Source organism: Bombina bombina, chromosome 5, assembly GCF_027579735.1.
Source record: "Bombina bombina isolate aBomBom1 chromosome 5, aBomBom1.pri, whole genome shotgun sequence".
Lineage (NCBI taxonomy): Eukaryota > Metazoa > Chordata > Amphibia > Anura > Bombinatoridae > Bombina > Bombina bombina.
Genome location: NC_069503.1, coordinates 568,567,490 through 568,594,928, shown reverse-complemented (window position 1 = coordinate 568,594,928; position 27,439 = coordinate 568,567,490). Strand labels below are relative to the sequence as shown.

Below are 27,439 nucleotides of genomic sequence, written 5' to 3'. Positions count from 1 at the left end.
ATATTCTGCTTAAGCCAGTCACCAACTTACAAGATGTCTCAATGTTGAATACAAGGCTTTGTCTTTAAGGGCTGAATCATTCCTGCTTTAACTCTTTATATTGGAATGAGTCTCCCTGGCTTTATATACAATTCTAATACACTGTTATGAGAAAACCTGAACTTGGATGGGGTGCTTTAACCAATAGAAGATGTCTCCTATCATTTTTAAATAAAAATCCACAAAGTTTGTTATAGCACACCTTACATAAAGTTTTTCACTCACACACACACACACACACATATATATATATATATATATATATATATATATATATATATATATATATATATATATATATATATATATATATACTGTGTATGTGTGTCTATAAGTATATATATATATATATATATATACACATATACTGTGTGTGTGTGTGTGTATATATATATATATATATATATATATATATATATATATATATATACACACACAGTATCTCACAAAAGTGAGTGCACCCCTCACATTTTTGTAAATATTTTATATATCTTTCCATGTGACAACACTGAAGAAATGACACTTTGCTACAATGTAAAGTAACAGTGTAAATTTGCTGTCCCCTCAAAATAATTAAACACACAGCCATTAATGTCTAAACCTTTGGCAACAAAAGTGAGTACACCCCCAAGTGGAAATGTCCAAATTGGGCCCAAAGTGTCAATATTTTGTGTTGGAATACTGCCCTGCAAAGGGAGGGGATCATGCTCTGCTTCAGTATGTCACAGTACATGTTGGCATTCATGGTTCCCTCAATGAACTGTAGCTCCCCAGTGCTGGCAGCACTCATGCAGGCCCAGACCATGACACTCCTACCACCATGCTTGACTGTAGGCAAGATACACTTGTCTTTGTACTCCTCACCTGGTTGCCTCCACACACACTTGACACCATCTGAACCAAATAAGTTTTTCTTGGTCTCATCGGACCACAGGGCATGGTTCCAGTAATCCATGTACTTAGTCTGCTTGTCTTCAGCAAACTGTTTGCAGGCTTTTTTTGTGCATCATCTTTAGATGAGGCTACCTTCTGGGATGACAGCCATGCAGACCAATTTGATGCAGTGTGCGGCGTATTGGTCTAAGCACTGACAGGCTTACCTCCTACCCCCTTCAACCTCTGCAGCAATGCTGGCAGCACTCATACATCTATTTCCCAAAGAAAACCTCTGGATATGACACTGAGCACGTGCACTCAACTTCTTTGGTCGACCATGGCGAGGCCTGTTCTGAGTGGAGCCTGTCCTGTGAAACCCCTGTATGGTCTTGCTCACCGTGCTGCAGCTCAGTTTCAGGGTCTTGGCAATCTTCTTATAGCCTAGGCCATCTTTATGTAGGCCATCTTTATGTAGGTGCCATGTTGAACTTCCAGTGACCAGTATGAGAGAGTGTGAGAGTGATAACACCAAATTTAACACACCTGCTCCCCATTCACACCTAAGACCTTGTAACACTAACAAGTCACATGACACCGGGGAGGGAAAATGGCTAATTGGGCCCAATTTGGACATTTCCACTTAGGGGTGTACTCACTTTTGTTGTAGATATTAATGGGTGTGTGTTATTTTGAGGGGACAGCAAATCCACACTGTTATACAGGCTGTACACTCACTACTTTACATTGTAGCAAAGTGTTATTTCTTCAGTGTTGTCACAAAAGATATAATAAAATATTTACAAAAATGTGAGGGGTGTACTCACTTTTGTGAGCTACTGTGTGTATGTACTGTATATGTGTATGTATGTATGTATGTGTGTGTATGTATATATGTGTATATATATATATATATATATATATATATATATATATATATACACACAGTTGTATACACATTTTCTGTAAATACAATAAACCTCATTTCACTACTGAAATATTACTGTTCTTCAGTTATTTGATAGATCAAAATGAATTTGCTGATCCAAACACCCAATTATTTATAAATGAAAATCATGGAAATTGTCAGGGGTGCCTAAACTTTTGCATAATATATATTCTTATCAGTCCTTCCCAGTTAAACACTGTGTCATATACCTTTCTGTTTAAAACACTTTTTATACTTTGTATTTAAACTTTCGTGCTTTTGAAGTCCTTAAGAGTTTTGTACAAACTTCTAAATCTATACGCTGCCTGGGTAACAAGGGCCAGTCCTATGATCTTTTATTCCTAAATTCTTGAGTAACATTTCCATTTGAGATTTCAATGAAACTAGTCGAAGACCATTGTCTGAAACATGGGATTTTGAAAGCTCAAAAGTTGCACATATTCTCTGTAATAAAATAATGGTAGATTATTTTGTCCTGTGTCTTATGTAAACAAAAAGTTTACATAAAGTAATTAAAAGGATAGTCGAGTCAAAATTAAACTTTCATGATTAAGATAGAGCATGCTATTTTAAGCAACTTGATAATTTACTCCTATTATCAATGTGTCTTTGTTTCCTTGCTATCTCTATTTAAAAAGCAGGAATATAAAGCTTAGGAGCAGGCCCATTTTTGGTTCAGAACTTGGGTTACGCTTGCTTATTGGTTGGCTGCATTTAGTCACCAATGAGCAAGTGCTATCCAGGGTGCTGAACCTAAAATGGGCCGGCTCCTAAACTTAACATTCCTGCTTTTTAAATAAAGATAGCAAAAGAACAAAGAAAAATTGATAATTGGAGTAAATTAGAAAGTTGCTTAAAGGACCAGTCAACACTGTAGATTTGCATAATCAACACATGTATGATAAGAAGACAATGCAATAGTACTTAGTCTGAACTTCAAATGAGTAGTAGATTTTTGTTAAATAAATTGCAAAGTTATGTCTATTTCCACTTCCCCTATATCATGTGACAGCCATCAGCCAATAACAAATGCATATACGTATATGCTGTGAATTCTTGCACATGCTCAGTAGGAGTTGGTTACTCAAAAAGTGTAAATATAAAAAGACTGTGCACATTTTGTTAATGGAAGTAAATTGGAAAGTTGTTTAAAATTGCATGCTGTATCTGAATCATGAAGTTTAATTTTGACTTGAGTGTCCCTTTAAAATTGCATGCTCTATCCGAATCGTAAAAGTTTTTTTTTATTATTTGTTTGTAGTACAAACACATGCAATAATGACACTGTTTATTTGGTCATAATATTTCTCATCTGCCATTGCATGAGATAAGACAGCTCCTATATTTTATGGAAAGGTGTAACAGGCAATAATTATTTCCCTATTTTTTGGCATCTGAGAAATGTAAATAATTTTGCAATCTTTTATTGTTTATACCAATTGGTAAGCAAAGTAACTAGAGTGGACAGGCTTTTTGACAATTGCTTGTGAAGATGTTATAAGTCATGCAGCAACACAGCAACTAGTTTATTTTTAGCAATGCTACTTGCTGAAAAGTTCCGATCCAAAAATTCAACCCAGGAAAACCATTTATCCATCGGCATGATCTATTTCTGGATTAAAGTATTTTAGTGTCCCAATGGAACGAAGCCATGGCATATAATCCAGGAGTCTTGTTTACACCTTAAAGGGGACATTAAACACTAAATAAATGCTAGATAGAATGATGCATTCAAAGAAAAGATTAGTTTGAGAATAACATGTAGATGTATTTTTTAAAGTTTCATAAGCTGTTTAAATATTGACAAAATTAGTGTACAGTTGTAGTGTCTATAAAACAATGGGAGCTGCCATGTTGTAAATGAGGTTATTTTCTCTGCTGTGGCCAATTAGGGACAGTTATAAATTGGTAACTTAAAGGGCCACTGTAAGTAAATATTTTCTATGCCTGTTACTAACTACCCCAAATACTCTTTTTATCAATAGCATTTCATTAACATATCTCTACCGTATATCAGAAATCTTGTCTGCAAATTTAATTGTTTTCCAAACCCACTCCGTGGGTATCCTTTGCTCTGTACCAATCCGTTTACAATACCTAGGTTTCAAAATGGTGCTTTAAACACAAAGTTATTGGCTTAAGTATTTTGAACATGCAGTGCTGAAAATAGTGGGCAGAATAACGTGACATCATCGGCGAATAAAAGCTATAACTTTTAGAACGTTATGAAGCTTCGTTTTGGAGAAAATATAGGTCAGTAGGTTTTAATTAATGTTTATTAACTTTAGTATGTTAGTTGTTTAGCTTAAAAATTATAACAGAAAGTAATCCTTTAAGTGTGCAGCCCATGGCTGTGTGGTATATAACAGTGTACTGCACTTCAATTTCTATCAGAAATGCAAAAGCTCACAATTTCAGAATAGAATTACAGGAAAAGCGGGCAAAATAAATAATGAAAGTATATTGCAGACTTTTTAATATATATGATTTATCATTTTATATTACCATCTCAAAGTGTTTAATGTCCCTTTAACTTTATTGGGAAAAAACAAACACTTTTTTTTCATTAAAGCATTTAGTTAAAAAGGCTTCTTTCATGTAGAAACATATAACTATATATGTACTGTTAAAGGATTTACTTACAGTCTTTAGATGACAAAGGGTAATTGTTAGCTCTTACGATAATACACAGTTGATTATAAAACACATCTTAACTTGACACACGTGGCGAGATGTCCCCTATTGAAATTACTGGAACTTGCTAGAAAGGGAAACTTTGCTGTGTTTTGGGGCGAAATTAGCAGTGAGCAGGGTAAGCCTGCAGCCAATATAAGTCACATTAAACTGCCTATATTTTCTTATGCATGTGTTTTTCTATTAGGGTGTTAAGTATTTTGATAAAAGCTTTCCACCATTTTATTTACAAGAAAAGAGCTGTAAGGGCCCAATTCTGAGTGGGGCGCTAAATTACGAGCGAGCAAAAAGGGTTTTATCGCTGGTGTTTGCTCGCGTCGGATTTTTCACTAGTAATTTTTGTTGAAAGTAAACACAATTGCTTGAGCGCAGTTGAAGTTAATGTGCGTCGGGATTAGCGCATGCTCTGATTAACTGCTTTGCAAAACAAAAAAGTGTCACACAACAAATACATTACAAAGTAACGTTACATTCATAACAACATCATCTAATAAAAATGATTTAAAAAAAATATGTCACAAAAACGTTTTACAGGTTCAAAGATATGAGATCTCAGGTGTTAGAAAACAAAAAAGGCAAATATAGAGCTACATACATACACATGTCTAAATCAGTGTTCCCTCTAAGACCAGATTTTTTGAGCAGCCCAGCAGTGAAAAAGTTAATAAGGTAACCATACCTTGCTGTCTGCCTTGCGTAGTGTTTGCTCGCTGCAGGGTGTGGTTCACTAATTAACTGTTTCACTGCTGGACTGCTCACAAAATCTGGCCTTAGAGGGAACATTGGTTTAAATATGTACATGTGTGTATATGTATATGTGTGTGTGTGTGTGTGTGTGTGTGTGTGTGTGTGTATATATATATATATATATATATATATATATATATATATATATATATATATATATATATATAAACACATCAGATATATATAGTAATATGTATTTATGAATAAATAGAACCATATTCTAGTATGTGAAGAACATTGGAATGTGAAATATTGACTTGAGAATATGTGATTGTGTTTGCGCGCTAGTAAGGAGTTAGGTTTTTTCCACTTTATTTGCTCCATTAACTTTTATTGAGAAATACGTTATTGTGTACACATGTTCTAAGTTTGTGTTTTTACAAGCGTCGGGTTAGTGCGCAAGTGAAAATGGTTTACTTTGAACTTGCAAAAAACCTACTTCTAGTATAGTTGGCCCTCGAGCGGGAGTGTTTAAATGCTGCTACACTTGTAATCTGGCCCCCAGTGTACGTAAATTACGATTTACACTGTTCTTATTAAAAGGGAAAGTTAAACCTAGCGTTGTACAAATGCTAGGATTGACTATTGAAACAAATAAAGGGCACTTTCAGTCATGCAGTATAAGATACTTCATGTAGAAAGCTCCTTTATTTGTTTCAACCTTCGCAGTTCTTAGCTGCTACAGCAGCCCACGGCTATAAATTTTTTTGCTAAGAGGTTAACGTTTTCACCTCTTAGCCAATAGCCGTGCGGTAAATCCAGCTCCCATCGTCGCCAAGACGGATTTACTGCACGGCTATTGGCTAAGAGGTGAAAACGTCACCTCTTAGCAAAAAAATTTTTTAGCCATATCTTATTCTTCATGACTGAAAGTCCCCTTTAATTGTTTCAATAGTCAATCCCTTTTAATTGTTTCAATAGTCAATCCCTTTTAATTGTTTCAATAGTCAATCCCTTTTAATTGTTTCAATAGTCAATCCCTTTTAATTGTTTCAATAGTCAATCCCTTTTAATTGTTTCAATAGTCAATCCCTTTTAATTGTTTCAATAGTCAACCATTTGTACAATGCTAGGATTGACTTTTCACTTTAATACAATGTATTTGTGTGTAATTTACATACAGATTTTATGTTTTTGATAAAATATGATTTCTCCAACATAGGTGTGTCCGGTCCACGGCGTCATCCTTACTTGTGGGATATTCTCTTCCCCAACAGGAAATGGCAAAGAGCCCAGCAAAGCTGGTCACATGATCCCTCCTAGGCTCCGCCTTCCCCAGTCATTCTCTTTGCCGTTGTACAGGCAACATCTCCACGGAGATGGCTTAGAGTTTTTTAGTGTTTAACTGTAGTTTTTATTATTCAATCAAGAGTTTGTTATTTTAAAATAGTGCTGGTATGTACTATTTACTCTGAAACAGAAAAGAGATGAAGATTTCTGTTTGTAAGAGGAAAATGATTTTAGCAACCGTTACTAAAATCGATGGCTGTTCCACACAGGACTGTTGAGAGGAATTAACTTCAGTTGGGGGAACAGTGAGCAGACTTTTGCTGCTTGAGGTATGACACATTCTAACAAGACGATGTAATGCTGGAAGCTGTCATTTTCCCTATGGGATCCGGTAAGCCATTTTATTACAGACAGTAAATAAGGGCTTCACAAGGGCTTTTTAAGACTGTAGACATTTTCTGGGCTAAATCGATTTATATATAAACATATTTTATACTCCATAGCCTTGAGGAATTATTTTAATCTTGGGAATTTTGTAAAATAACCGTCAGGCACTGTATTGGACACCTTATTCTCTAGGGGCTTTCCCTAATCATAGGCAGAGTCTCATTTTCGCGCCTGTATTGCGCACTTGTTTTTGAGAAGCATGACATGCAGATGCATGTGTGAGGAGCTCTGATACATAGAAAAGACTTTCTGAAGGCGTCATTTGGTATCGTATTCCCCTTTGGGCTTGGTTGGGTCTCAGCAAAGCAGATACCAGGGACTGTAAAGGGGTTAAATATAAAAACGGCTCCGGTTCCGTTATTTTAAGGGTTAAAGCTTCCAAATTTGGTGTGCAATACTTTTAAGGCTTTAAGACACTGTGGTGAAATTTTGGTGAATTTTGAACAATTCCTTCATACTTTTTCGCAATTGCAGTAATAAAGTGTGTTCAGTTTAAAATTTAAAGTGACAGTAACGGTTTTATTTTAAAAGTTTTTTGTACTTTGTTATCAAGTTTATGCCTGTTTAACATGTCTGAACTACCAGATAGACTGTGTTCTGAATGTGGGGAAGCCAAGGTCCCTTCTCATTTAAATAGATGTGATTTATGTGACACAAAATTTAGAGAAAATGATGCCCAAGATGATTCCTCAAGTGAGGGGAGTAAGCATGGTACTGCATCATCCCCTCCTTCGTCTACACCAGCCTTGCCCACACAAGAGGCCCCTAGTACATCTAGCGCGCCAATACTCCTTACTATGCAACAATTAACGGCTGTAATGGATAATTCTATCAAAAACATTTTAGCCAAAATGCCCACTTATCAGCGAAAGCGCGACTGCTCTGTTTTAGAAAATACTGAAGAGCATGAGGATGCTGATGATATTGTTTCTGAAGGGCCCCTACACCAGTCTGAGGGGGCCAGGGAGGTTTTGTCTGAGGGAGAAATTTCAGATTCAGGGAAAATTTCTCAACAAGCTGAACCTGATGTGATTACATTTAAATTTAAGTTGGAACATCTCCGCGCTCTGCTTAAGGAGGTGTTATCCACTCTGGATGATTGTGAGAATTTGGTCATCCCTGAGAAACTATGTAAAATGGACAAGTTCCTAGAGGTCCCGGGGCCCCCCGAAGCTTTTCCTATACCCAAGCGGGTGGCGGACATTGTAAATAAAGAATGGGAAAGGCCCGGTATACCTTTCGTCCCTCCCCCCATATTTAAAAAATTGTTTCCTATGGTCGACCCCAGAAAGGACTTATGGCAGACAGTCCCCAAGGTCGAGGGGGCGGTTTCTACTCTAAACAAACGCACCACTATACCCATAGAAGATAGTTGTGCTTTCAAAGATCCTATGGATAAAAAATTAGAAGGTTTGCTTAAAAAGATGTTTGTTCAGCAAGGTTACCTTCTACAACCAATTTCATGCATTGTCCCTGTCACTACAGCCGCGTGTTTCTGGTTCGATGAGCTAGAAAAGGCGATCACTAGTAATTCTCCTTCTTATGAGGAGATTATGGACAGAATCCGTGCTCTCAAATTGGCTAATTCTTTCACCCTAGACGCCACTTTGCAATTGGCTAGGTTAGCGGCGAAAAATTCTGGGTTTGCTATTGTGGCGCGCAGAGCGCTTTGGTTAAAATCTTGGTCAGCGGATGCGTCTTCCAAGAACAAATTGCTTAACATTCCTTTCAAGGGGAAAACGCTGTTTGGCCCTGACTTGAAAGAGATTATCTCTGATATCACTGGGGGCAAGGGCCACGCCCTTCCTCAGGATAGGTCTTTCAAGGCCAAAAATAAACCTAATTTTCGTCCTTTTCGTAGAAACGGACCAGCCCCAAGTGCTACGTCCTCTAAGCAAGAGGGTAATACTTCTCAAGCCAAGCCAGCCTGGAGACCAATGCAAGGCTGGAACAAGGGAAAGCAGGCCAAGAAACCTGCCACTGCTACCAAGACAGCATGAGATGTTGGCCCCCGATCCGGGACCGGATCTGGTGGGGGGCAGACTCTCTCTCTTCGCTCAGGCTTGGGCAAGAGATGTTCTGGATCCTTGGGCGCTAGAAATAGTCTCCCAAGGTTATCTTCTGGAATTCAAAGGGCTTCCCCCAAGGGGGAGGTTCCACAGGTCTCAATTGTCTTCAGACCACATAAAAAAACAGGCATTCTTACATTGTGTAGAAGACCTGTTAAAAATGGGAGTGATTCATCCTGTTCCATTAGGAGAACAAGGGATGGGGTTCTACTCCAATCTGTTCGTAGTTCCCAAAAAAGAGGGAACGTTCAGACCAATCTTAGATCTCAAGATCCTAAACAAGTTTCTCAAGGTTCCATCGTTCAAAATGGAAACCATTCGAACAATTCTTCCTTCCATCCAGGAAGGTCAATTCATGACCACGGTGGATTTAAAGGATGCGTATCTACATATTCCTATCCACAGGGAACATCATCGGTTCCTAAGGTTCGCATTCCTGGACAAGCATTACCAGTTCGTGGCACTTCCGTTCGGATTAGCCACTGCTCCAAGGATTTTCACAAAGGTACTAGGGTCCCTTCTAGCGGTGCTAAGACCAAGGGGCATTGCAGTAGTACCTTACTTGGACGACATTCTGATTCAAGCGTCGTCCCTTCCTCTAGCAAAGGCTCACACGGACATTGTCCTGGCCTTTCTCAGATCTCACGGATGGAAAGTGAACGTAGAAAAGAGTTCTCTATCTCCGTCAACGAGGGTTCCCTTCTTGGGAACAATAATAGACTCCTTAGAAATGAGGATTTTTCTGACAGAGGCCAGAAAAACAAAACTTCTAAACTCTTGTCAAATACTTCATTCCGTTCCTCTTCCTTCCATAGCGCAGTGCATGGAAGTAATAGGTTTGATGGTAGCGGCAATGGACATAGTTCCTTTTGCGCGCATTCATCTAAGACCATTACAACTGTGCATGCTCAGTCAGTGGAATGGGGACTATACAGACTTGTCTCCGACGATACAAGTAAATCAGAGGACCAGAGATTCACTCCGTTGGTGGCTGTCCCTGGACAATCTGTCACAGGGGATGAGCTTCCGCAGACCAGAGTGGGTCATTGTCACGACCGACGCCAGTCTGATGGGCTGGGGCGCGGTCTGGGGACCCCTGAAAGCTCAGGGTCTTTGGTCTCGGGAAGAATCTCTTCTACCGATAAATATTCTGGAACTGAGAGCGATACTCAATGCTCTCAAGGCTTGGCCTCAGCTAGCAAAGGCCAAGTTCATACGGTTTCAATCAGACAACATGACGACTGTTGCGTACATCAACCATCAGGGGGGAACAAGGAGTTCCCTGGCGATGGAAGAAGTGACCAAAATCATTCAATGGGCGGAGACTCACTCCTGCCACTTGTCTGCAATCCACATCCCAGGAGTGGAAAAATGGGAAGCGGATTTTCTGAGTCGTCAGACATTACATCCGGGGGAGTGGGAACTCCATCCGGAAATCTTTGCCCACATTACTCAACTGTGGGGCATTCCAGACATGGATCTGATGGCCTCTCGTCAGAACTTCAAGGTTCCTTGCTACGGGTCCAGATCCAGGGATCCCAAGGCGACTCTAGTAGATGCACTAGTAGCACCTTGGACCTTCAAACTAGCTTATGTATTCCCGCCGTTTCCTCTCATCCCCAGGCTGGTAGCCAGGATCAATCAGGAGAGGGCATCGGTGATCTTGATAGTTCCTGCGTGGCCACGCAGGACTTGGTATGCAGACCTGGTGAATATGTCATCGGCTCCACCATGGAAGCTACCTTTGAGACGAGACCTTCTTGTTCAGGGTCCGTTCGAACATCCGAATCTGGTTTCACTCCAACTGACTGCTTGGAGATTGAACGCTTGATCTTATCAAAGCGAGGGTTCTCAGATTCTGTTATTGATACTCTTGTTCAGGCCAGAAAGCCTGTAACTAGAAAAATTTACCACAAAGTATGGAAAAAATATATCTGTTGGTGTGAATCTAAAGGATTCCCTTGGGACAAGGTAAAAATTCCTAAGATTCTATCCTTTCTTCAAGAAGGATTGGAGAAAGGATTATCTGCAAGTTCCTTGAAGGGACAGATTTCTGCCTTGTCTGTGTTACTTCACAAAAAGCTGGCAGCTGTGCCAGATGTTCAAGCCTTTGTTCAGGCTCTGGTTAGAATCAAGCCTGTTTACAAACCTTTGACTCCTCCTTGGAGTCTCAATTTAGTTCTTTCAGTTCTTCAGGGGGTTCCGTTTGAACCCTTACATTCCGTTGATATTAAGTTATTATCTTGGAAAGTTTTGTTTTTGGTTGCAATTTCTTCTGCTAGAAGAGTTTCAGAATTATCTGCTCTGCAGTGTTCTCCTCCTTATCTGGTGTTCCATGCAGATAAGGTGGTTTTACGTACTAAACCTGGTTTTCTTCCGAAAGTTGTTTCTAACAAAAACATTAACCAGGAGATAGTCGTGCCTTCTTTGTGTCCGAATCCAGTTTCAAAGAAGGAACGTTTGTTGCACAATTTGGATGTTGTTCGCGCTCTAAAATTCTATTTAGATGCTACAAAGGATTTTAGACAAACATCTTCCTTGTTTGTTGTTTATTCTGGTAAAAGGAGAGGTCAAAAAGCAACTTCTACCTCTCTCTCTTTTTGGATTAAAAGCATCATCAGATTGGCTTATGAGACTGCCGGACGGCAGCCTCCTGAAAGAATCACAGCTCATTCCACTAGGGCTGTGGCTTCCACATGGGCCTTCAAGAACGAGGCTTCTGTTGATCAGATATGTAAGGCAGCGACTTGGTCTTCACTGCACACTTTTACCAAATTTTACAAGTTTGATACTTTTGCTTCTTCTGAGGCTATTTTTGGGAGAAAGGTTTTGCAAGCCGTGGTGCCTTCCATTTAGGTGACCTGATTTGCTCCCTCCCTTCATCCGTGTCCTAAAGCTTTGGTATTGGTTCCCACAAGTAAGGATGACGCCGTGGACCGGACACACCTATGTTGGAGAAAACAGAATTTATGTTTACCTGATAAATTGCTTTCTCCAACGGTGTGTCCGGTCCACGGCCCGCCCTGGTTTTTTAATCAGGTCTGATAATTTATTTTCTTTAACTACAGTCACCACGGTATCATATGATTTCTCCTATGCAAATATTCCTCCTTTACGTCGGTCGAATGACTGGGGAAGGCGGAGCCTAGGAGGGATCATGTGACCAGCTTTGCTGGGCTCTTTGCCATTTCCTGTTGGGGAAGAGAATATCCCACAAGTAAGGATGACGCCGTGGACCGGACACACCGTTGGAGAAAGCAATTTATCAGGTAAACATAAATTCTGTTTTTTTGCTGAACAATTTTGGATGCACCTTAACAATACACTTTTTTCCTGTGTATTTTTTGTGTGTAAATAGTTATTTGTTTTGTGTGATTTTTAAATTACGAATTTCATTGTGCATTTTTGTAATGTCCGCATTACAAGTTACAGTGGGGAGTGGGAAAGATAAAGTTCTAAATGTTGATTTTCAATTGTTCGTTCTAACTATTGTATAGAGACAGAGATAAGAAATGGAAGCATTTGAGTTATAAGATAAGGATGTCTGATCTCTCTGCAAGTTAAGCCTATTTTAATGGGGGGTTTTTTTTTTTTTTTCAAAGGGCAAATCCAGCTATTTTGTTTACTAAATTAAACATAAACGATCATTTTATTTTTTTTCATATACATTTTATACTCTGCAGCTGATATTAGGAACACAACGTTTTTTTACAGTACTCTGTCCCTTTAAAGAAAAAGTTTTATGTATTTGTTTTAATCTTCTAGCTTTGTTCTTTAAACAAACAAAAAAACAACTGTATGCCTTGAGGTCTAGCTGTTAAAATTTCATGTGCAGATTTATTGCATTCTCTGGCAGCCAAGGGGTAAATATGTTCTGAAAATAATTTGACTTATCTTGAAATCCTCTCTACCATATATGACGGTTATATTTAAAGTTGTTTAACACAAACTTCCATATTTTTATAAATTAACAAAAGTATTTTTTTTTTCTCCCTCAGAGCATCTTCCTAAATTACAAGCCAGACCTTATTCAGCTGCCAGGTAATAGCGCATCTATATTCATAGCTATATTGCTTGTCTTAGAAATAATACTGCAAAGACATTCTTCTTATCCTGAAGCAGAACATAAATTTGCGCACAAGTTGTACTAAATTTCTCATTTAATAAATGGTTAAAGTTAACGTGGAAATGAAATACTGTACAGATGGCATGCCCATGAAAATAATATTCATCACTAAATATGATCCAGGAATTACATATTCTAATTTCATTTAAACAGTGCTGTTGCTTAGTATCTGCATCATTTTGACATCTCTCTGCCTACATACATTAGATATACACACACTGCATATATTAAGATTGTGTTGTTTTTTTTTGTTTTTTTTACTCAATTTGGCAACTTGTTGAATGCAGCAAATACATTTACCAAATACAGTTTTTTTTTTATAATTTGATGGTGTTTCTAAGCATTTGACCTGTGTGAACGTTTGGATACCTTACTGGTAATCAAAACCAATGTTCTACTTTGTGATAAATCCCTGTCTTCATACTTGAATTTAAAAGGACACTGAACCCACATTTTTTCTTTCGTGATTCAGATAGAGCATGCAATTTTAAGCAACTTTCTAATTTACTCCTATTATCAATTTTTCTTCGTTCTCTTGCTATCTTTATTTGAAAATTGAAGGCATCTAAGCTTTTTTTGGTTCAGTTCTCTGGACAGCACTTTTTATTGGTGGATGAATTTATCCACCAATCAGCAAGAACAAACCAGGTTGTTCACCAAAAATGGGCCAGCATCTAAACTTACATTCTTACATTTCAAATAAAGATACCAAGAGAATAAAGAAAATTTGATAATAGGAGTAAATTAGAAAGTTGCTTAAAATGTAATGCTCTATCTGATTCATGAAATAAAAAAATTGGGTTCAGTGTCTCTTTAAAGTGAATGTAAAGTTTAATGAGAAAGTGCCTGTTTTTTAAAAAATACTCTTAAAAACAGCGGCACTTTCATTCATTAAACTTTGGGGCACGCTAGTACTACCTTCATTTAGCACTTATTGTAAGAGGTGTTGAATGGTGCTTGAAGTTAGTGGGGGCGTGTCTTTTTGCTTCCTCAAGGCAAAAAAGTGCTGGTAGGAAAATGTGGGTATACAAGGAGGCTATATTTCATTAAAATTGTTCTACGATATGGAAATTTCTTAAATGTTCTACACCAATAAGTATTATACAAACAGGGACCCATCTTTTAGAAAACAGCTATGAAAAACTTTCTTTTGGCTTCCTAAGTAATTGAGTATATTATTCAACTAGTGGTGTGACATTGCAGTGATATATCTTTTTGTATTCGCTATTGAGTATTGTGACTTTTACCATTCCCCTGCATTTGTGCACCTTATGTATTAGCAACCAGTCACTATCTAGCACAATTAATCTGTATATAGAATAAATATATTTTTTGAAAAGCCTAGTGAAATTCATGTTCCTGTTCTTAGCCAGTGTAAACGAGCTTGTGCTATGATCTAATCATTCATTGTGTAGAATGTTTCAGGGTTATTTCTCAATATTAGAAAGTGAAAAAAAACACAATTTGCAGATATATTTTACAACAAAAGCATGCAAAATAAACATCGAATGTGCAATGCAATGCTGCCCCCCCCCCCCACATTATACATTTTAAAAGGGATTCAAGATTAAATTGGGATTGTTGGAATGAGACAGGATAAAGAGGATTGTCCCCAAATATGAGTCTAGAAAATGTGGCAGAAATAATTTTCAGAGCACTCTTTAATATGCTGTTAGTACCAGTGTGAATAAAAAGGATTTATTAATAAGTACACTTTTTGTTTTCTCATACTCTTGTCACATTCATTTGAGTTGTAATTAAATAGTACCAAAGCAGCTCATATGAAGGTACAACTGTGGAGAGAATATTCCTTACCTATGTTCTTTCCATAGACACAATGTCCACTCATCTATTTGAAAATCAGAAACTTTAAGGGACAGTCTACTTGATTTTTTTTTTATTGTTTTTAAAAGGATAAATAACTTTACTACCCATTCCCCAGCTTTGCACAACTAACATTGTTATATTAAAGGGACACTCAGGTCAAATGAAATTTTCATGATTCAGATACAGCATGTCATTTTAAACAACTTTCCAATTTACTTTCATTAAAAAAAAATGTGCACAGTCTTTTATATTTACACTTTTTGAGTCACCAGCTCCTACTGAGCATGTGCAAGAATTCACAGACTATACGTATATGCATTTGTGATTGGCTGATTGCTATCACATGGTACAGGGGGAGTGGACATATACATAACTTTGAAATTTGTTAGAAAAAAATCTACTACTCATTTGAAATTCAGAGTAAATGCTATTGTATTGTCTTGTTATCTTGCATTTGTTGATTATGCAAATCTACTGTGTTTACTGGTCCTTTAATATACTTTAGAACCTGTTTCTAAGCCCTTGCAGGCCGCCGCTTATCTCATTCCATTTTATTAGCTTTTCACAGCCAGACAGCGCTAGTTCATGCGTGCCATATAGATAACATTGTGCTCACTCCTGTGGAGTTATGCATGAACCAACAATAATTAGCTAAAATACAAGTTTGTAAATAGCACTGAGATAAGGGGGCAGACGGTAGAGGCTTAGATACAGGTAACCACAGAGGTAAAAAGTGAATTCATTTAAAGGGATAGGAAAGTCAAAATTAAACTTGCATGATTCAGATAGATCATTTTAAGACACTTTTAAATTCCCTTCTATTTTCAAATGTGCTTCGTTCTCTTAGTATCCCTTGTTAAAAAATGAATACGCACATATCATACACTAGTGGGAGCTGCTGCTAATTGGTGCCTGCACACATTTGTCTCTTGTGATTGGCTAAATAGATGTGTTCAGCTTCCTGCCAGTAGTGCAATGCTGACCCTTCAGCAATGAATAACAAGAGAATGAAGCAAATTTGATAATAGAAGTAAATTAGAAAGTTGTTTAAAATTGTGTATTCTATCTGAATCATAAAAGAAAATTTGGGGGTTTACTATCCCTTTAACAGTGTTGGTTATGCAAAATTAAGCAAAGGGATTATCTATCTTTAACAATATTTTTTTTCAAGTAGACTGCTCCTTTAAGGGAGGTGCAGCCTATTCTACATTATGCTACAAAACAATGGAAAGCTGGCAGGAAGAGCTGGGTTCACTTGGATGAGGGAAATAATCTACTAGACAGGGCAAGCAATATACCCTAAACTGAAATTAATAAGTAATAATGTATTAATACAATACAAATGTAAATTCCAACAATACTTTTATTGCACTGACTAATAGTAGGAACGTGTGAGCTTTATCTTTATCTCTTTATCAAAATAATGTCCAGTAAGTTGCACCGTCTTTGTATTTAACTGTCCCAGTAAATGTGTTGTGGTTTCACACTCTTCCTAATACCATCATTATATCTCCTTAAAGGACCATAAAATATGGTAGAATTGTATAATCAACAAATGTGTGATAAACGGAGAATGAAATAACACTTACTTTGAATTTAAAGGGACACTAAACCCAAAAAAATTCTCTCATGATTGAAGTAGAGAATGCAATTATAAACAACATTCCAATTTACTTATATTATCTAATTTGCTTCATTCTTTAGATATCCTTTATTGAAGAAATTGCAAAGCACATGGGTGAGCCAATCACACGAGGCATCTATGTGCAGCAACCAATCAGCAGCTACTGAGCCTATCTAGATATGCTTTTCAGCAAAGTATATCAAGAGAATGAAGCAAGTTAGATAATAGAAGTAAATTAGAAAGTTGTTTAAAACTGCATGCTCCTTCTAAATCATAAAAGAAAAAATTTGGGTTTCATGTCCCTTTAAACAAGCAGTAGATTTTTTTTTTCAGTCAGTTCTTTTTATAATTTCCTTCCACCCCTTTACTATGTGACAGCCATTAACTCATATACTATATACTCCTTGTATATACTCAGTTGGAACTGATGCCCCAGAAAGTGTATATTTAAAAAAAAAAATGCTCTGTTTGAATCATGAACGTTTTTTTTTTTACTTTACTGTCCCTTTAATTACTAGCTCAATATTATTCACATCTTACAATACATAAGATTTAGCACAGATATAGAGAGAGAGTTTGTTATCTTGTGAGAAAAAAACTTGCAAGTTACACTTTGATTTACTATTCACACATTGTAAAATAAATTAAAACATTATTATGTACTGTATGAATATAAATGATATGGTAACACATCCCATAGGAATGTATAAGACAAAGGACTTTAAACTGTGTGCTGGGTTTTGTGTAAAATTGAATGTCAAAAATAAAATATTCATGACACTGGGGCAATAATACATTGCATTATCTGCATTTTTAATAAAAGCAAATGTCTTCTGTATGTGGATAGAGACTGAAACAGGTATATCGCCCTGCTTGATAAATAGCAACTGACAGTTCTGAAGTAACAGCTGTTGTATTTTTTTTCCAGCTCTTATTTATTTCATCCTGGGAAACTTAGATTTGTGTTTAATGTGGTTGAATTTGCAAGCTTCACAGAACGACCCATACCAAGAAAAGGAGTGTGCACGGGTTGGCTTGCTGAATTGGTCGACAAGATGACATATACAAAACATGAACAGTTGCTAGCTGTGGATGATAAAAATAAGGGAAATCTGCTTCCAGAGGTTTGAAATGGTTCATTTTTCCATTGAATTTCTATATTTCTACTGGAGCTTTGACATCTGAACCTCTTGCCAATTTGTTAATACCATAATAAATATGAGCAACATAAGGGAACATCTCACTAACACATTTTATATAGTACGTATGCAAGAGAGCATGTTTAAAAATAACGTTTGATTTCTAAATTTCTTAAAGGAATATGAAACCCACATTTTTTTTTTTTATTTCATGATTCAGAAAGAGCATTCAGTACGTTTCAAAACAAGTTTCCAATTTTTTTACCCTATCAAATTGACTTCATTCTCTGGGATATCTTTTTTTAAAGGAGCATTGTTGCTCCTGGGCCCTACCTAGGTATGCCTTTCAACAAAGAATACTAAGAGAAGGAAGCAAATTGGATAATAGAAGTAAATTGAAAAGTTCTTTAAAACTGCATGCTCTATCCTTATCTTGAACGTTTAATTGTGACTTCACTGTCCCTTTTAACCCTTTGAGTGCTAAGCACTTTCCCACCTAGGTTCTAAGATTTTTTAATGTTTTTTTTATTTTTCTATTTTTTATTAACAATTTTTTTTTTTAACTTTTTTATTATTTTTTTTCAGACCCCCCCAAGACGTACACTGTTGGAAAGGTGATGTGATTACCTTTCCAATGGTGGGTCTTGGGGGTCTGTAGCTGCTTAGATGCCTGAGATACAGGCTTCTAAGCAGCATGCCCCCTGCTCCTATACTTAACATTGTTAAGTATAAATAAAGTTGCGCGGTGACATCATCACATTATTGGGCTTGACGTTACCACGCAAAACGGGAAGCCCCGGCGATGCCTGTCACTTTACAGGCACGATCGCCGGGGTAGGAGCGGATGGGAGCCCCTAGATCTCCCTCAAGGTGGGAGAGTGCTAGTGACGGCTCTGATCCGTCATTAGCACCAGAGTGGGAAACTCTGTGACGGCTTAGAGCACTCAAAGGGTTAAAGGGACAGTCAACACTAAAATTGTTATTGTTTAAAAAGATAGATAACACCTTTACTACCCATTCCCCAGCTTTGCACAACCAACATTGTTATATTAATATACTTTATAACATTTAAACCTCTAAATTTCTGCTTGTTTCTAAGCTACTAAAGACAGCTTTTTTATTTGCTTTTCACAACAGATGAGTGTTAGTTCATTTGGGCCATATAGATGACATTGTGTTCACGCGCGTGGAATTATTTAAGAATCAGCACAACACAGCACTAATTGGCTAAAATGCAAGTCAATAAATAAAAAGCCATGTGATCAGGGGGCTGTCAGAAGATTAACTTGAAGTTGAGAATACCAATGGCACTACTTAGGTATGCTGTGTTAGCCCCAATCCCTAATTCAAACAGTTAAATAAATTAATATTGTGTGGAAGGGTATAGGTGCTGTGTATTAAACTCTAAACTATACACAAATATAAAGAGAGGTGATAGGACCAACTCTTAGAAAGAATACACATATAGCACTCAAGGCGCATGCCCCTTGAGTGCTATATGTGTACTCTTTCTAAGAGTTGGTCCTATCACCTCTCTTTATATTTGTGTACAGGCTGTCAGAAGATGCTTGGATACAAGGTAATCACAGGGGTAAAAAGTATATTAATATAATTGTGTTGGTTATGCAAAACTGGGGAATTGGTAATAAAGGGGTTATCTATCTTTTAAAACAAAAAATGTTTTGGTGTAGACTGTCCCTTTAAGCCTAGAACACTTTTTAACCTTTAAACAAAGTCAGCTTTGGAAAATGCTGGCAGAAGTTTGTTAGGTGCTGCCAGCCACACACAATAGATTGCAGAACGATAATCTCCCTCCCCCCTACATTCTGTAAGTAGGAATGCTTGTACAAAATACTTTTCAGATATAATTTTAGTATAGATAATGCAACCAGGAAATGTAAGATGAAGAGCAATTGCTAAATTAAATTAATTTATAAATACAATATTGATATATCATCCTGTATATGTCATGCTTAAAATGGTCTGTTTCAGATCTATATCTTTTCTCGACTGTCCACTTCCTTTCACTTGCCAGCGGATACATCAGTGCCTGTTGTGATGGTTGGACCAGGGACTGGAATTGCTCCATTTATTGGCTTTCTTCAACACAGGCAAGTGATAAATGCACAATTACGTGTCCTTTTTAAAAAAAAAAAATGTGATTGAAGGGACAAGAAATATGTACCACTTAGTTATGCGTTTTAGCAAGATATATGTTACTGCTTACTCATGCTTTAAAGGAACAGTGTATTCATAATGTCAATAAGTTAATGGTGTTTCAAAGCATTTGACCTCTGTGTGAACTTTTGAATACCGTACTACAAGTGATCAAAACCAGGCTTATACTTTGTGGTAAATTCCTTTCTTCATACTTACTTTCAGTGTTTACTTAAAGGGACACTGTACCCAAATTTTTTCTTTCGTGATTCAGATTGAGCATGAAATTTTAAGCAACTTTCTAATTTACTCCTATTATCAAATTTTCTTCATTCTCTTGGTATCTTAATTTGAAATGCACGAATGTAAGTTTAGATGCCGGCCCATTTTTGGTGAACAACCTGGGTTGTCCTTGCTGATTGGTGGATTCATTCATCCACCAATAAAAAAGTGCTGTCTAGAGTACTGAAACCAAAAAAAGCTTAGATGCCTTCTTTTTCAAATAAAGATAGCAAGAGAATGAAGAAAAATTGATAATAGGAGCAAATTAGAAAGTTGCTTAAAATTGCATGCTCTTTCTGAATTACAAAAGAAAAAATTTGGGTTCAGTGTCCCTTTAAAGGAACACTACAGTCAAGATGAAACTTTCCTGATTCCGCTAGAGCATGCAATTTTAACCCCTTTTTACTTGAAGGGGTTAAATAGCGCAGTACTCTCTGACAGTGGCAAGACTGCACTATAGCCCAATGCTTCCAGGAATGAGATTTGTTGTAATAGATCCAAGATCTGCGCTTACTACAGAGCCTAAAACACCATAAGGACACAAGACATAAACTATTTTTAATTTACTTCTGTTACCTAATTTAATTCATTTTGTGGTATCCTTTATTGAAAAGCATACCTAAGTAGGCTCAAGAGCTAGCTCATGATTGGTGGCTATGCAAATATACTTCTTGTCATTAGCTCACCCAATCTGAATAAGAAAATAAAAATGTTTGGTGTTACTTCCCTTTAACCTTTATTTTGTCATTTGAAATATCTGCTTTTCCTGTTGAAACCACCCCCTGTACAAGTAAAATTGTTTACTTTTTCCTTTCTTTAACATCCATTGGACTAATGAATAAAGTATAGTGTTTACTGATACTTATCTACACCTGTATATGTATATGTACACACTAGATTGTGCTTTATCTTTTATATGAAACATGATTTTAAAGGTACATTAAACACTAAATACATTCTATACTCATAGTATTGAGGTTATCTTTTACTGCATTCCAGTGCTGACTTCTTTGCAAATGTGCAGCAAATCTCCGTCCTGCAGTGTAACCTAGGTTTCATAATGGCAGCACCCATGATTACAAGTGTTTTTTTAGATCCCTTTTAAATTAAATAGTTAATCTAGCAACTGATTTTTTTTTTTAAAAACGTTTAACCCCTTAACAACCACAACCTACCTTGTACTTCGCTGGTCTTGAAGGGGTTTTTAGGCCATAATAGCGTGGGTCTCGCCGCAACAGCAATATCATGCTATTATGGCCTCCCTCCAGCAGGCCTCCTAGAATAGCGCGGTCTCGCTGCTGGCACTATCAAAAAATCAAGCCCCATAGAAAGACCAGCCTGGTCCTTAAGAGGTTAAAATTAACACATTGAAATACAAAACATGGCTTTGTTTGTACCAATATGATCTAATTAAAGCAGCAATTTTAAATTTAACAGTGATGTAGACTTTATCTTCCCGAGCACAAACAGATGCCTTTTTTCACCCATATTTAGGCGTTTCTTCAAGCTATTCTTTTTTTTTTTCTCTAAAATTGATGGGTAACTTGGTTTGTTTAGGTCATTTACATTAAAAGCACTGACTGATGTTTAAATGCTGTGAGGTGCAAAGGCTAAATTTGCTTCATTATAGGGGTAAAAAATGAGTAAAAAATGAAAGGGTTAAGAAAGCAATGTCCAAAATGTATACTAAACAAGTAAAATCTCAGTTCACTTTATAGTTCTAGTTTAATGAGCATTGATAATAAACTAAACTTTATTAGCAGACTATAAAGTGGAGAACTCCATTAAATCAGTTCTGTTAGATGTTGATTTCTGTTTTATTTTTAACTGTTATTTACTAGTTTTATTACAGTGCAGCTTGGCTCACAAGCCGTGTTTGCTTGGTATAAACTTATTTCTCTGCGGATTCTGAGCATTAGTTTAACTCTGTGTTTAACCTTTTTTCAGGGTTAAACACATAGGGCCCAATGATCTAAAGGTCTCTGGGCTAGTGAGATTATTAAAGAAAATGGTCCAAACGTGGGCATTCCATGGGCATATATGAAATTGTCTCTATAATTCTGTAAAGATTTTCCCACTACAGATCTCAGTTTTTTTCTCATCATCTAAAAGGTGGCAAACTATTCTCAAAACACTTTAAAATACTTATAACCCTAATAGGCAAATACATGCATACGAAAATGTAGGCAATTGTAAGATCCGAAAGCAGCGTAATGTGCTTTGTTTTGGATGCAGTATTTAATTTTTAAAGTGCGCCTACTGCTCACTGCTAACTTCACTCTATGGAGCGAAGTTTTCCCTTTCCAGCCAGCTCTATTACTTTCAATAGGAGCCATCTCACCACTCGCAGGGACTGCCCCTTTTTACAATAACTCCACCAGGGAAGCCCCTGCGAGGGTCGGGGGATTGCCTGCACATTTTTGTATAAATGCGTTTACAGACTCCTGCTGGCTCCTGTTTGTTATTTGTCTTATCATAGGCTGGGGGGGATTGTCTGCTCTTTTTGTTTTCCCAGCCCCTTTCAATGGGTGTCCCAGACTAACCTCATCAACAGAGCTAAACTGGGAGCTTCTAAATAAGTTTTGAAACGGTTTTATACTGGATGTTTATATCGGTATCTGTGCATATTATTCTTTATAGTAGCATCTATTACATGCAGTATTTTAAAAATTGGTGTATACTGTCCCTGTAATCATTGTTCTATAATGGTCCTTTATATTAGTTTATTTCCCATTTTTCCATGTTTGCTTAAAATGTTTTCTTGAGGAGCAAGTTTATATTTTCGTTGTGCATTGCAATGCTTATGCTAACTTGGAAAAAAAAGCTCATCAAGTAACAGAATCACAACAGCTGTTCTGCTCAACAGAGGTTAAGGGCAATAATTTGATCTTCCATTAACATTCGGTCCTTTGTGTGCAGTTGATGGTCTATACACAATAATTAATTACACATTGCAGTTTAATGCACATATGCAATGTGAATGTGTATGGATTTGCTGTTGTAGCATTTTTACTGTACATTTATGCACAATCATCACTACTGACCATTGCCTATGAAGTAAAGGTGCTGCATGGTATTATAAAATTGCTGACTTCTTTCCTTCAGAAATTGGATGATGGCCAGATTTGCATTGCCTGTTTCTTCCTTCAGGGTCCACAAGTAGACAGACGCACACACACAAGCTGCTCGTGCACAAAGCATTTATATATGTACGTAGCAGCAGTTTTAAAGTAATCTAGCTAGCCAATATTCAATAAATAATATATAATTACTCGAGTAACAGTAACGTCAAAATGGAACCTTCATGATTGAGAAAGAGAATGCAATTTTAAACTTTTTTTTCCCCCAATTTACTTTTATTAAATTTAGTTTTGTTCTCTTTGTATCTTATTTAAAGAGCAAAGCTAGGTAGGCTTATAAGTGCTTAGCAGTGTGCACATGTCTTCAGCATTCTATGACAGCAGTGTTTACAACTACATATAATATTGTTGCAAACACTGCTACCAGATGGCTACATAGACGTGCACGCTCCAGAGCTCACGTAGGATTACGCTATAATAAAGCATAGTAAGAGAACTAAGAAAAATTGATAACCAAAGTGAATTGGAAAGTTAGATTATTTTACATTTAATTTTGACTTTACTGTTCCTTTAATTATAATGTGTAATACAAGAACACATTAACATATTCTAACATATATCGCATTCATTGTACAGTTATTAGATAATGTTCAGGAATAAAATATACAATTTACTGATCCTTTTTAAGTGATTTTGCATAAGGAGGCACATATTTGAAACTTTCAATAAAATCTGTTTTTATCTTTCAGTAAAAAAATTCTATCCTCAACTACCAAATAACTATACCGGTATACATTTTCTTATTATAGTTTAATGTTGAATCTCCCATTAACCTGAGCTTAATGAAATGTGCATCCAATTTTTTGTTCTCTTATATAACAATGTTTTTCTTGGCTTGTACCAAATATTTGTCACTTTTGATGAATTCAAACCAGAGGGCCAAATTATCAAATGGCGGGCGGACATGGTTCGCTGTAGCGATTCATGTCCACCCGACATCGAAAAATGCCGACAGGAACTGCTTGTGCAATGCTGCCCCCTGCATATTTGCAGCCAATCGGCCACTAGCAGGGGGTGTCAATCAACCCGATCATATCCAATCGGGTTGATTGCTGTCCGCCGCCTCAGAGGTTGCGGACTAGTTAAGGAGCAGTGGTCTTAATACTGCTGTTTCGGGCGAGCCTAAAAACAGGGGTATCAGGGGCCATTTGGCGCTTGTTAAATAGGCCCTAAAGTGTGCAATTATCTAGTCAAAGTAAATTACAGTCTAATTTTTCTACTAGTGAAAAGTTTTTCATTCCTTCACTAAATATGGCAGCAGTGACGTGCGGTGAGGTCAGAGGCAGGTGAGGCACTGGCTTGGATACGCCTTCATTCTTTAGATATCCTTTGTTGAAGAAATAGCAATGTACATGGGTGAGCCAATCATATGAGGTATTTATGTGCAGCCACCAATCAGTAGTTACTGAGCATATTTAGATATGATTTTCAACAAAGGATATAAAGAGAATGAAGAAAATTAGATAGATGTAAATTGGAAAATTATTTAAAATTGCATGCTCTTTCTAAATCATAAATGGCATTTTGGAAACTGGTCACCTTAGTAAACATCTGATTTTAGTCTAAAGGATTGTAAACAGAACCTCTTGCCAGATAACAAAATGCTTGCTCTGATTATGAGATCTAGAAATCCAGACCAATTAAAATATGTTTAAAACATACTTTTTACTTTAATGCTGCAAATTATGCTTATAGATTCCTTCATTATCCAGTAAACAGAGGGGGAGAGAGAGACAGAGAAAGGTAGAGGAGAGACAGACAGAGAGAGAGAGAGAGACAGAGGGGAGAGACACAGAGAGACAGAGAGAGAGAGACAGACAGAGGATAGAGAGAGAGAGAGAGAGAGAGAAAGACAGAGGGGAGAGAGAGAGAGAGAGACAGACAGAGGGGAAAGAGAGAGAGAGACAGAGGGGAAAGAGAGAGAGAGAGAGACAGAGGGAAGGAGAGAGAGAGACAGAGGGGGGAGAGAGAGACATAGGGGAGAGAGAGACAGAGGGGAGAGAGAGACAGAGACACAGAGGGGAAAGAGAGACACAGAGGGGAAAGAGAGAGACAGAGGGGGGAGAGAGACAGAGGGGGGAGAGAGACAGAGGGGAGAGAGAGACAGAGGGGATAGAGAGAGACAGAGGGGATAGAGAGAGACAGAGGGGAAAGAGAGAGACAGAGGGGAGAGAGAGACAGAGGGGAAAGAGAGAGACAGAGGGAAGGAGAGAGAGAGACAGAGGGAAGGAGAGAGAGAGAGACAGAGGGGGAGAGAGAGACAGAAGGGGGAGAGAGAGAGAGACAGAGGGGGGAGAGAGACAGAGGGGAAAGAGAGAGACAGAGGGGAAAGAGAGAGACAGAGGGGAAAGAGAGAGACAGAGGGGAAAGAGAGAGACAGAGGGGAAAGAGAGAGACAGAGGGGAAAGAGAGAGACAGAGGGGAAAGAGAGAGACAGAGGGGAGAGAGAGACAGAGGGGAGAGAGAGACAGAGGGGAAAGAGAGAGACAGAGGGGAAAGAGAGAGACAGAGGGGAAAGAGAGAGACAGAGGGGAAAGAGAGAGACAGAGGGGAAAGAGAGAGACAGAGGGGAAAGAGAGAGACAGAGGGGAAAGAGAGAGACAGAGGGTAGAGAGAGAGACAGAGGGTAGAGAGAGAGAGACAGAGGGTAGAGAGAGAGACAGAGGGGAAAGAGAGAGACAGAGGGGAAAGAGAGAGACAGAGGGTAAAGAGAGACAGAAGGGAAAGAGAGACAGAAGGGAAAGAGAGAGACAGAGGGGAAAGAGAGAGACAGAGGGGAAAGAGAGAGACAGAGGGGAAAGAGAGAGACAGAGGGGAAAGAGAGAGACAGAGGGGAAAGAGAGAGACAGAGGGGAAAGAGAGAGACAGAGGGTAGAGAGAGAGAGACAGAGGGGAAAGAGAGACAGAGGGGAAAGAGAGACAGAGGGGAAAGAGAGACAGAGGGGAAAGAGAGACAGAGGGGAAAGAGAGACAGAAGGGAAAGAGAGAGACAGAGGGGAAAGAGAGAGACAGAGGGGAAAGAGAGAGACAGAGGGGAAAGAGAGAGACAGAGGGGAAAGAGAGAGACAGAGGGGAAAGAGAGAGACAGAGGGGAAAGAGAGAGACAGAGGGGAAAGAGAGAGACAGAGGGGAAAGAGAGAGACAGAGGGGAAAGAGAGAGACAGAGGGGAAAGAGAGAGACAGAGAGGAAAGAGAGAGACAGAGGGGAGAGAGAGAGACAGAGGGGAGAGAGAGAGACAGAGGGGAGAGAGAGAGACAGAGGGGAGAGAGAGAGACAGAGGGGAGAGAGAGAGACAGAGGGGAGAGAGAGAGACAGAGGGGAGAGAGAGAGACAGAGGGGAGAGAAACAGAGGGGAGAGAGAGAGAGACAGAGGGGAAAGAGAGAGACAGAGGGGAAAGAGAGAGACAGTGGGGAGAGACAGAGGGGAAAGAGAGAGACAGAGGGGAGAGACAGAGGGGAAAGAGAGAGACAGAGGGGAGAGAGAGAGGGGAGAGAGAGAGAGGGGAGAGAGAGACAGAGGGGAAAGAGAGAGAGAGACAGAGGGGAAAGAGAGAGAGAGAGAGACAGAGGGAAGGAGAGAGAGAGACAGAGGGGGGAGAGAGAGACATAGGGGAGAGAGAGACAGAGGGGAGAGAGAGACAGAGACACAGAGGGGAAAGAGAGACACAGAGGGGAAAGAGAGAGACAGAGGGGGGAGAGAGACAGAGGGGGGAGAGAGACAGAGGGGAGAGAGAGACAGAGGGGATAGAGAGAGACAGAGGGGATAGAGAGAGACAGAGGGGAAAGAGAGAGACAGAGGGGAGAGAGAGACAGAGGGGAAAGAGAGAGACAGAGGGAAGGAGAGAGAGAGACAGAGGGAAGGAGAGAGAGAGAGACAGAGGGGGAGAGAGAGACAGAAGGGGGAGAGAGAGAGAGACAGAGGGGGGAGAGAGACAGAGGGGAAAGAGAGAGACAGAGGGGAAAGAGAGAGACAGAGGGGAAAGAGAGAGACAGAGGGGAAAGAGAGAGACAGAGGGGAAAGAGAGAGACAGAGGGGAGAGAGAGACAGAGGGGAGAGAGAGACAGAGGGGAAAGAGAAACAGAGGGGAAAGAGAG

The 27,439-nt window shown here is 38.4% G+C and overlaps 1 protein-coding gene across 3 annotated transcripts in view; it reads left to right on the top strand.

Moving 5' to 3' along the window:
• Positions 1–27,439, top strand: part of MTRR (5-methyltetrahydrofolate-homocysteine methyltransferase reductase) — a 169,411-nt gene that overhangs the window by 106,979 nt on the left and 34,993 nt on the right. For all 3 annotated transcript variants that reach the window (XM_053714513.1, XM_053714514.1, XM_053714515.1), the window contains 3 exons: positions 13,047–13,089; positions 17,554–17,749; positions 19,757–19,875. In XM_053714513.1, the coding sequence (XP_053570488.1) occupies positions 13,047–13,089; positions 17,554–17,749; positions 19,757–19,875 (358 nt within the window). The remainder of the gene's footprint in view (positions 1–13,046; positions 13,090–17,553; positions 17,750–19,756; positions 19,876–27,439) is intronic.